At 44.1% G+C, this 12,073-nt stretch overlaps 1 protein-coding gene across 1 annotated transcript in view; it reads right to left on the bottom strand.

The window, feature by feature from the left end:
• LOC115528059 (sodium/glucose cotransporter 1-like) overlaps positions 1–12,073 on the bottom strand; it is a 57,713-nt gene that overhangs the window by 1,333 nt on the left and 44,307 nt on the right. The window contains exons 12-14 of the mRNA XM_030335836.1: positions 7,025–7,193; positions 4,402–4,617; positions 1,985–2,111 (exon numbers count right to left, since the gene is read on the bottom strand). Coding sequence (XP_030191696.1) covers positions 1,985–2,111; positions 4,402–4,617; positions 7,025–7,193 — 512 coding nt within the window. The remainder of the gene's footprint in view (positions 1–1,984; positions 2,112–4,401; positions 4,618–7,024; positions 7,194–12,073) is intronic.

Here is a 12,073-nt window from a genome sequence, read left to right as displayed (position 1 = left end):
TCTGTCTTAGGCACATGGCCGAACACAGTTCGGTCGGTTTAGGGCACAGGACTGCTCCTCTGAATCTGCCTCCCCAGTCACTACTCTCTAGAGGATGGAAGAAATCCCCTGATTTCTGGACACTGCTCTCCTTGGCAAGCTCTCAGAGAATGTTTTCCTCAGGCAGGTATCAGTCTCACGGCCTGGCCCAAAATAAGGTACTCTGGGCACTTGAAGGGGAAATCACTGATGCTTTTCAGGAGGCAAAGGAGGGAAGTCTAGGATTTATAGGGAAGTTTCCATTCAAATTAGTGAGAATGCCTTTCTGGGACTTAAAATTGCTCCCTGTCTGTCTGTACAGCTCCTGCTGGCTGCTCCTTTGGCCTGTTCAGGCTTGGGTCAGCACCACGGCTAGCTCCAGCACATCCATGTGGGTCCAGCGGCTGCCTGCAAAGAGTTCCCTCCTTGATTACCAGATGGGCATATCTCAGTTCGAGTGTGCACCCAACAGTGTTCGTTGTGACCTGTTCTCTGTCTCATTCTGTTGGGCAGCATCCATGCCAGCTGTGTCCCGAGGCTGAGGTAGCACCATGGATGACAGAACCCATCAGCCAGGGACAGAGGAGCCTCTGTTACACAGGGAGGGCTGCTACAGCAGGAGGACCTCAAAGCCAGGGACACAGATCTCTGCTGCCAGTGCTGAGAAGTCCTGAGTGGCACATTCTCAACACCCATGTTATCATATTGTCATGCAGCTGCCAGGCCCAAGAGGCTACTGTATGTAAAAGGCAACTGATCATTTTGATGATGGCCCAAGGGCTATATGATGGGCAGTGGGATGGCCAGTGGCCGAGAGCACACATTTTAGAGTCAAACTTGCCCATGTTTACATTGGTGCGCTATTTCTGCCTGATTATCTGTGGACCTGGGGCAAGTTACTTAACTGTTCAGTGCCTCAGTTTCCCCATCTCTAAGTGGGGATAATAATTGTACCTATCACACACACCTATCACACCACCTGGCACATCCCAAGTGAGCAGTAAATATTAGCCACTGTCATTATCATCATCATCATCATCATCCACCCATGACTATGGAGAGAGGAAGAAGAGGAACGGGAGGTGCACCAAGAACAAGCACCTGGCACCTAACAAGCCCGTTTCCCCCCACCAAGAGAAGAGACATTCCCAGAGAGTCCTGCATCCTCCAGGTGTGTGGGACAACCTTGCTTAGGATAGGCCACTCTTCTGCTCTGCATCTGCCCCCAGGGCCTCCTCTGCAGATGACAAGAGGGAGCCTGGGGCCTCTTTGGGCTCTGAACTTCCCTAGCAGTGGTGGAGGGGGGCCCCAGAAGGCTGCCTCCTCCCCTAAACTCACAGCCTCCCTGGGTACTCTCTGCCTGAGACTCAGGACTAATCTCATTAGGCCTTTATCCCTGTTTGCGTCAGGGCCACAAGAAGCTCAGGTCACCCCCCCCCCCACCCCGCCCATGGCCCCAACACTCTTTTTCTGACCCCATCTGCCGAAAACCTTCCTCTGGGCCTTCTGGAGTCCCCCCCCTCCCCGGAACATTCTGCTTCATGCTTGCTGGGACTGAAATCTAACTGTCCTCAGACCTCTTTTCCCGGAGCCCTCTCTCCCTCCCCTCCCCCAGGTTTCTCTTGTTAAGGCAGGGCATCATCTCTATGTGGCTAAATCCAATGGCCAGTCCTAAGGCTTCATCTTTCTTCACTCATCAGTGTTTGCCTCCAATGGCTTCTCCTGGGGTGTCTCTTGCTTCTGCCTGGGCCAGATCCCTTGTCTCCTCCCCCTGCCCCACCCTTCCAAAGGTGGCTCACTGTGTCTGCTGCCTCTCCCCAGCCCAGAAGCCTCTGCATAGATGTCCAGAGGCATCTCAACCTCAACAGACACCCCAGAGGGGGCCTCTGCCTGGAAAAGCATTTCTGAGAGGAGGGACCATGGGGCAGCACAGGCCACATCCACCCAAAACACTATCAACCAGGACCTCCTGCAGGGTTTGGATCCTTCTCACCTGGGTGTGCTTGGGGTGCTGGTCTCCTCCTTTGTATTTCTGCATCCAGATCTACCCTTTCCTCTTGACTATTTCGTAAACTCCAACAGAGCCGGTGGAGCTGGGGAGAAAGTGGGGGGCATGTCACCATCTAGGGCCCTGTCACACAGACTGTACCCGGTCACAGCCAGAAGCTGGGCACCAGGGTCTCCATGGACTGAGATGAGACCTGGTTGTTCAACTCCAACAAGAGACAGAAGGAACATGGGGTAGGGAAAGCATGGCACTTGGGGACCTTGGATTTCAATTCTGGCTCTGGTACTGTGTGCTTGCATGGCTTTGGCACAGGGGACACAAACTGTCTGGGGCTCAGTGTCCTTCAACTATACAGTAGGGGTAGGAGAAAAAGTGCTCAGAGCTCCTTCCAGTTCTAAGAGTCCAGGAACCTGTGCCCTTCAGGATGAGAGCAGCCGCCTGTCACCTTGGTCTGCTTCTTCCGGTGGAGGAGGAGGCCGTCTGACTGGATGAGTGGACAGGGCAGACCCGGGAGCTGCTTTCCTTCAAAGAGCTCCTCCTGCCTGTCAGAGTTGAGCACTAACCCAGCCCAGAAGAGGCTTTACCTGGTTTACCTGCCCCCCCACTGAGCTTAATTACTCAGACTCAATAAGGCATTTGCAGATGCAGAAGGAAGTGTCCCTTCCCTTCTGCTCTGTGACTTTGCTCTTGTCCTGAAAACCCACATGGAAACTTTGGGAAGTAACAAAATCCAGCCAATTGTTGTTGCTGTTTTTAAGGGCCAACTAAATGAGCATTTCCACCAAGCCTATCCTGGAATAGATTTTGATCTATTGTACCAGACTCATTATATTTGAATCCCAGCATCCCCACCCCAACATATGGCAGGGATATGAACAGGCTGGGTTGGCCCCTCTCTGGCCAGCCCACTCCAAGATCTGCCTGAGCCCCACCTCTCAGACTAAAATGTTGGAACTAAAATTCTGTTGTATTAATAACAGAGACTGGGTTTAGCCTCTAATTGCTTCCTGATGATGCCATATGTGTATATTTGCCTTCCCAACGACACTATCAGCCCCTTTGGAAGAGGTTGCTGGGTGCACTAGAAGAGCCTGGGTTCATGTGCTGTCCCTGTTGTCCCACCTCCTCTGGTAGGCGGTGAGAAGAGGGCCTGGCCCACTGACACTGATCCATAAGTTCCAGTTCTCCTGTTCACTTCTCCCTCCCTTGTTGGCAGCTGCTTTGTGTTCTCCAGAGCACCTGGCACACTGGGAGGCAGGTGGTAAACAATCAACAAATACTTGGGTGCTTGAGAAGTGGGCACAACCAAACAGTTGAGAGGAAGAGAACAGCAAAGAACACAATCTAGACAATTAAGACCCTGAGCAACAGGAAATCAAGTTCCCCACCCACCGCCGGATTCTCAAGGCGCTGGGAGCTGGGCAGTCTCCCAGTTGTCACTGATGCAGCGGGTGTGCACATCCCACACCCCTGGTTGTCTTCCCCATATGCTCTAGCCCTCTTCCAACTGGGCTCTGTGCACAAGAGAGGAGTGAATCAATTGGAAACCACTGACCAGGAAGCATGGCCAGAGGGGAAACCCAAGATTGAGGGGGAGACTCTGAGGCAGTCTTCTGAGTTCAAGGCTTTTACCCAGAACCCAGGAAAAGCTGCAAAACAGGCATGTAGATCTCATAGACTCATCTTCCTTCTGATCTCCTCCCTAAACTTCAGACACAGTAGGGCTTTCTGGCTTGGCCAAGTCCCTGTCCTGCGAAGCCCACTGGCCATGCTGATGGAGGTGATGTAGGGGAGCCAGGTTGGGGCCCAACCCTACCACTTACCTATTTGTGGTACCTTGGGCAAGTGACTTAATTTCTCTGGGCCCAGACTTCCTATATTCCAATTGGGGTGACTGATATGTACTTCCTGGGAGATGGGAACAGCAGCTCAGGAGAAGGCTGAGAGGCACCCAGCCATGAGATGAGCCACCAGAGGCTTCCAGTATTCCAGTCCCCTCCCCCTTCCTGATGGCTTAATTCCCTGAGGATGGGTGGAAGCTGGGACTGCTCTGATTACATTAATTCACACTGAAGTTAGTGAACTTAACACTTCTAAGGAAAATTTGCATCTTAAAAGCCAAACTTCTCATTCTAAGTGAATATCTAATTGGTGAATTGTTGGTAAGTCTTTTAGTTTAGTTTTTATAGCAGGGCCCTTTCTCTGTTCTTTGCCTATTACTGACCCATCCCCCAAGCCCAGTCCCTAGCCCTCCCTCTTTTCAAAAAGAATGCAGGAATTCAGTCACTCTCTCCCAAACCAGCAGAGCCTAGTTACTGCTCATGGGGACTCTGGGACTGAGGGTTGATCCCAGAAAACCTCACAATAGCACTTACATGTTTATCGGGAATTGGGTCCGTGAATAAGGAGATCCCCAGGATGGTGAAAAGGCTGACTATGAAGAGGATTACAGCAAAGTAGAGGTAGTGCATGCCACAGATGATCAGGGGGCACTTGCTGTTTGCCCCACAGCTCCAGGGTCCGTAGGCAAACTCAGACAACATTCGAGAGAAGCCAATCAGAAGTCCTCCGGTCAGCCCCCAGAAGGCACCCTGCCAAAGGAGGAGCCCCAAGAGAGTCATCTGGAGGGGATGGGTGGTGAGACAGACCATCAGCCTCACCTCCCCACCAGTTGAGTTCTGAAATTAAAATCATCATCGTAACAAAGGCTTTAAATATCTTGTGGAAGGAAGCAGAATGTAAGCACCAGTGAGGAGGCCATGCCTTCTTGGGCTGAACCAAGACCTGAGACCCCTGCACTTTCTCTTAGGTCAATCAGAGAACTTGAGAAACACTGGAAACGCTTTTAAGTAAGATCATAAAAAGGCATCTCAAACATCATGTGTCCAAAAGGCTGTGGTGACACCTCCATCTCCCTGGTTGCTCAGGTTGAAACCCCAGGAGTCATCCCTGGTTCCCTTATTTCCATCCTGCACTACCACCAACCTATCAGCAAATGCTGTTGGCTCTGCCTCCAAAGTATATCTGGAATCCCATCACCCTATGGCTACCGCCCTAATCCTGAAACTGCCATCTTCTCTCACATAGGTGGCTTCCCTTCCTGGCCCCTGCCTGCCCACTGTCCTCACAGAAGAGTGAGCTCTTCAAAGCATGCATTAGAGAATGCCTTGTCTCTGCTTAAACTCTCCAGTGGCTTCTCATGGCCTGCCATCAGAATAAATCTCCACCCTACCCATCAGTTGACTTCACCTGGCTCTGCCACTCTCCTCCCCTTGGTCATTCCACTTTAGTCACTGCATGCAAACTTCCTCCTGCATGTTTAACCTGCCTGTTTTGCTCTTGGCTCAGGCCTTTGCACTTGCCCTTCCCTCTGCTTGGGTCTCTCCCTAGATCTTGGTATTTCTGGCTCATCCTTCAAGGTTCAGATTCAAGGTCACTTTCTTAGAAGTCTTCTCCTACCACCTTGGCTAAGGTCCTTGTATCCCCCCTACCTCTAGTGCCTGCCTTGCCACCCTCTACTATCCTTTTTTATCTTTTAAACAATACTGCATCACTATCAGAAATCTTTATCTGCTTATTGGGTATAATCTGTCTCCTCCAGCCAGACTGTCCACACTTTAAGAGTAAGGACTTCACTTGGCTCTAGAGCTGTATCTGGAGCTTGACTTAGATGGAGATGGATGTCAGAGGAGACAGAAGATATGGTACATGGGCAAACATCTTGGAAAAAGGCCTAAAACCAAAAGCCAGGTGGACGATCCACAGGAACAATTTATTGAAGGAGATGTGCAGAATGGGAAGATCTAGAAACAGATGGGCAGCAGAAGCCAGATGAGCATGCCATCTGAAGCAGAGTGGAGGAGAAGGCCTAGAGAAACTCTCTAGGTCAAAGGGGTACCTGCAATTGCTTGTAACCTTGGACAAGGGGTGTCAGGGGAACCCCTGAGCAGATTCCCAATTTTCTTTGGCAGTAGGCTCCAATACCTCAATGCTGGTGTCATCATTGGAGGCAGATTCTTGTGACAGCCTGACCCTCTTGCCCATGCCATTGCCAGCAGAGCAGAGGGCAGCAGCTCTGGCATCTGCAGAGTCCAGCCACCCTGCCCCCCACATTCTTGGTGCTAAGTTGAGTCTTGGTGAGCTGAGCAGAGCAAGGAGCTCTGGCAGGTTGGTCTAGAGGACTGGACACCTGAGATGGGCCTATAGGAAGCACCAGCCATGTGGAAGAGTAAAAAGATATTCCTGGCAAAGCAAACAGAATGTATGCAAGTGAAGGGAGAACAGAGAAGGCATAGGACAGTTAGGTAATCAGCACTGCAAATCAATTGGAGTAGCTGGAGCCCAGGGGCTGTGCATGGAGAGGGCAAGGGCCAAGAGGTAGGCAAAAGCCAGATCACATGACACCTTAGACACTGTGCTCAGGAACTTGTGCAAGGCCCAGCTACTCGGTGCTGCTAGGGGAAACAAGTTATGATTCAAATAACAAACAAAATATTCTAGCAAACCATGCTTTCAAAGTCTTATTGATAAAATGATTGAATCATTAGTAGGAATCTTTATTTAGTTTAAAGTGTGAATGGAAGATATGGTCTTCACTATAGGAAGGGTGAAAGGAGCTCATGACTGTACATCCCCCTGTGACCCTGAAATCACTGAGTATGACACATCCATGTACAGAGGCAACAGAATTATATTTTCCTACAACCAGATATGTGTGAAGAAGGAGCATTAACACTGCATCATCTATGTCATGGTTAAAAGTGGATTATATTGTAAAGGGAAGAAAAACAAATTAGAGCTCACCTTTTCCCTGAATGCATGAGGGAGCTCAGACTAAGTCTACCCAGGAGGAAATAATCTCTTGGAAAGCAATGATGCAATGGTGTGAACTCTTGAAGCACAAGAAACCCTTCTAGGGCAGCTCTTGCAAAGACAACTATGATGTGAAGGCAAGTCCTCACACTCTGTCTTGCGGTGGCCATGCCAACACCTACCTACCTTTTCAGTGACTCTCTTGCAAAATACAGCAAGCAGGAAGATGGCAGCAATGGGCGGGGTCAAGTAGCTCATAACTGCATGTGTGTATTCAAATAGTCGTTCACTGTATTCTGTTTCCATAATAGGGACCCAGAGGATAGTGACAGCAAGTAATATTATAACAAAAAACCTGTAAATTAAACCAATAGTCAATGGCAATTTGATGAGCTTTATTCCCCCCGCCAGTAAAATATCTATAAACCATAAACTATTAGCTCAATTATTCCTTAGATTAAATTCAGATGCCCATTCATAAATGTGGAACAGAGGAGACAGCTACATACCTAAATACTGATAGAACCATAAAGCTGCAGATAAAAATCATTTAACTTCTGAACAAATAAAACTGTCCATTTGCCTGTTACTAGACCATGGATAGATTTTCACCATATTTGGAGGGTGTGTTTGGTCAGTCATGCTTAACATTATAGTACATGGAAAATATCAAATTCTTGAGGATAGCACGCTATAAGAAATTTCAGACAGATTAGTACAGCACATAATTTTGAAGATTTTGACAAGTTCAGAAACTTATTTAAATTTTGCTAAAAATTTTATGAAACTGAGTGGAGGCTCCAAATGTTCATTATTTTTTCTTAAAAATTTTTAAATGTTTATTTTTGAGAGAGACAGAGAGACAGAGTGTGAGCAGGGGAAGAACAGAGAGAGAGAGGGAGACATGAATCTGAAGCAGGCTCCAGGCTCCGAGCTGTGAGCACAGAGCCTGACGTGGGGCTGGAACTCATGAACCGCGAGTTCCTGACCTGAGCCAAAGTTGGATGCTTAACTGACTAAGCCACACAGGTACCCCCATTATTTTTTCTAAGTGAAATATTGTAAAATATGTATTGATATATAAAATTACACTAGATTACATGTCATCCCAATGATGAATAAATCTTAGTTCTGTATCAACAAGGGCTTAAAAATTATAATTTAGAGTGAATGACTATAAGATATGAAGGACTAATTCCTTGATAATCAAAGAAGACACAGGATGTGAGTTCCCACCCAAGTAATGATGTGATAGTTTGCATGAGACTAATCCTCCCACAGTAACAATGATAAGTTGTGGGCCAAATATTAAACTGCAACACTCAGGGAGCCAAAAAGCAGGCGGAAATGGGAAAGGATTTAATCCTTGAAAGAATACAACCATAGTGGATGCTCTCTACACTACCCAGCTTTTCTTCTGAAGGCTCTTCCTAGTTTGCATGGTGTGGGTGGCTAGAAATTAGCAGAGAGCCTCACTATTACTAGGTTGGGGTATAAGAAGATAGAGGATGGGGATTCAGAGTGGTTGAAAATGCTATGGGGGAATTTTAGAAAGGAGGGAGCTACTGAACAAGGGGGTCCAATCTGTGCATACACTTCCCTTATATCCTTGGCTGATCCCCAAACTATACATGTGTGGGAGAATCTCCAAATAGTCTATCAACAAGTGGCTGCTGGAAGGTTGAAAGAGTTGAGCAGACTTCAGTGGCTGCCTACACTGGGAGAGACAGAAATTGGGAGTTGGAATCTCATAGAGTTAGAGGGCCTGTCTAACCACCTTAGGCTTTTCACTGAAACTCCTGAAGGGCCATGCCTTAGAAGTAGAGACTAACCCAAGATTAAGAATTTGCCATAAGACTGAGTGAAACTGAAACAGACCCACCCTAATAAAGTATAAAAACAGACCTCTGCAAGTTTAAGGTTTTCAGCTAGTAATTTACCCACATTCTTGAACCAATACACTTTAGAAGACCATGATCAGAGTCTCTACAATAATGTATTTATTCACAACATTCAGTATACAATAAAATTTACTAGGCATGGGAAGAAATAAGAAAATGTGATCTTTAGTCAAGAAAAAAGGCAACTGATAGAAACAGACCCCAAGATGGCTCAGATATTAAAATCAGCAAAGACTTCAAAGCAGCTATTATAGCTACATTAAAGGACTTAAAAGAAATGATGGTTATGAGAAAATAGATGGGAAGTCATAATAGAAAACTGGAAACTATAAAAAGTTTAAAAAGGAACCAAAATAAAAATTTTAGAACTGAAATTCCAGTTCAATATATGACATGAAAAATTCACTGGTTGGCCTTAACAAATTGTAAATGGTATAAGAAAGGGCCAATAAACCCAGAGGCAGACTGATAGAAATCTAAACTGAAGAACATAGGGAAACTTTTAAAAAAATTAAAATAAACACACCTCAGTGATCTGTGAGACAATATCAAGAGGGCTAATATGTGCGTAAACAAAGTCATAAAGAGGAGACATGAAACAGAAAAATCGACAAAAAAACAATGATCAAAAATTTCCTCACTTTGGTGAAAACCAGTACATATTCATATGCTCAGCAAAACCAAATCATGATAAATATAAACACATGCACACATACCCTTAAGCATATAACAAAACTGCTCAAAACCAAAAATGAGAAAATCTTGAAAGCCATAGGGGGAATAAAAAACATTACAAATAGAAAGCAGCACTATGAGTTTTGGTGACTTCTTATCAGAAATAAGAGGTCAGAAGAGAATGAAAGAGCATCTTTAAAGTGGTGAGCAAAGTACTGCCAATTCAGAATTATATACCCAGCAAAAATATCTTTCAAAAACAGACAAAACAAAAACATTTTCCAATAACCAAAAGCTGAGAGAATCTGTCACCAACAGACCTGCATTATAAGACGTGCTGAAGAAAATTCTTCAGGGTGAAGGGAAATTACAGAGATGGAAACTTAAACCTAAGGTTGTAATGATGAGCACCAAAAATGTAAAATATATGGGTAAATATAAAATGCTACATATTTATTTTTTCTTATTTTAATTTAGTTTATTTTTTTAATGTTTATTTTTGAGAGAAAGAGACAGAGTGTGAGTGGAAGAGGGGCAGAGAGAGGGAGACACAGAATTCAAAATAGGCTCCAGGCTTCAAGCTGTCAGCACAAAGCCCGACATGGGGCTTGAGCCCACAGATTGTGAGATCATGACCTGAGCTGAAGTCAGCCGTTTAACTAACTGAGCCACCCAGGTGCCCCTATTTTAATTTAGTTTAAAGGCAACTGACTGCTTACAGCAAAAAATTATATTGCTATCACTATACTATATAACAATTATATACACACATATATATGGGGTTTATAATGCACAGAGAGATAAAATATATGACAAGCATAATGTAAAAGATGGAAGGAGAAAATGGCATATACTGTTGTAGGGTACTTACATTTGACATAAAATGATAGAGTATTAACTCTAAGTAGACTAAGCTAGATTAATAATGCCTATTGTAATGCCTAGAACAACCAAAAGAAATTAAAAACTATTTCTAATCATATTAATGATGATGTTAAATGCAGATGGACTTAACTCTCAAATTAAAAGGCAGAGACTGTGGGTGTCTGGGTGGCTCAGTTGATTGAGCATCCGACTTTGGCTCAGGTCATGATCTTGCAGTTCGTGAGTTCAAGTCCCGCACTGGGCTCTGGTGCTGACAGCTCAGAGCCTGGAGCTTGCTTTGGATTCTGTGTCTCCCTCTCTCTCCGCCCCACCCCTGCTTGTGCTCTGTCTCTCTCTGTCTTTCAAAACTGAATAAACATAAAAAAAATTTTTAAGGCAGAGATTGTCAGATTAGATAAAAAAATCAAGATTCAACTATATCTGCTTTACAAGGCACTCACTTTAAATATATTTAAAGGTTAAAAGTAAAATAGATTACAAACACTAAGCATAAGAAAGCCAGTGTGGGCTATATTAATAACAAAGTAAGCCTCAAGACAAGGAGTATTATTAGAGACAAAAAGCTACATTTCATAATGGTGAAAGCATTAATTCCTCAGGAAACCGTAACAAACATAAATATGTAAGCACCTAATACTAATACTTCAATATGTATAAAGCAAAAATACTCAGAGAATTGCAGTGAGGGAGAAATGACAACTACACAATCACAACTGAAGATTTTAATACCCTTCTCTCATTATAGAATATACTGAATGTATATAGGTATAGATATAACATACACACATCATATACATAAAACTATATATACAATATATAACAGAACTAGACAAAAATTAAGAATACAGAAATGTCAACACATTTCAAAAGATTAAAATGTCATATAGAGTACATTCTTGGATCACAGCAGAATAACTTAGATATCAGTAACAATAAAATAGGAAAGTGCCCACTACTTGGACATCCAACAGCACACTTCTAAATAACCCATGAACAGAGGAAAAAATCGCAAGGAAATTAGAAAATATTTTGGACTGAATGAAAATGAAAACACAACCTATCAAAACTTGTGGGATGCAGCTAAGGCAGGCCTTAGAGGGAAATTTATAGCTTTAAATGGTAATCATAAAAAATAATAAAGGTTTTAAGGCAATGATCTGAATTTCTACTTTAAGAAGCTATAAAAAAGAAGAGCAGTGTAAATTCAGAGTAAATTAAAAAAAAAAAAGAAAGAAAGAAAAGAAAAACAGAAATTGATGGGGGAAAAACATACAAAAAACAAAAGAATCAACAATTCCAAAAGTTGGTTCTTTGGAAAGATTATTAAAATTGAAAATCCCTTAGGCAAATTTTATCAAAAGAAAGATAACCCCCCACCACAAATTACCAATATCAAGAATGAGAGTTGGATTATTGTTAAAGATCCTACAGATTTTAAACGGATAATGAAATTATGGGAGGTGCTCAGAGCCATCCCAGTGAAGATGCTTCTGAACATCCTGCTTACCAGTATATCAGGGAATGCAAAAACCATGCTAGGCAAATAACCTGCACCAAGATCAGGACTGAAATACACTACTTGGGTGATTTAGCTTGACAAGACTGATTACCAGATGTAATGAATGCAGTCTGGCAAGATGGCTTCTCCTAAAAGCATGTCAAAAAATGCACAGATGATGGCACAAATCCTTAAAGGTATGGAGATTACAGAATATGAGTTAAAAGTTATAAATCAGATGTTGGGAGTTTGCATTCTTTTTTGTTTCAATGTTTT

The sequence above is a fragment of the Lynx canadensis genome, chromosome D3 (assembly GCF_007474595.2).
Source record: "Lynx canadensis isolate LIC74 chromosome D3, mLynCan4.pri.v2, whole genome shotgun sequence".
NCBI lineage: Eukaryota > Metazoa > Chordata > Mammalia > Carnivora > Felidae > Lynx > Lynx canadensis.
This window is presented reverse-complemented; position numbering and strand designations above follow the sequence as displayed.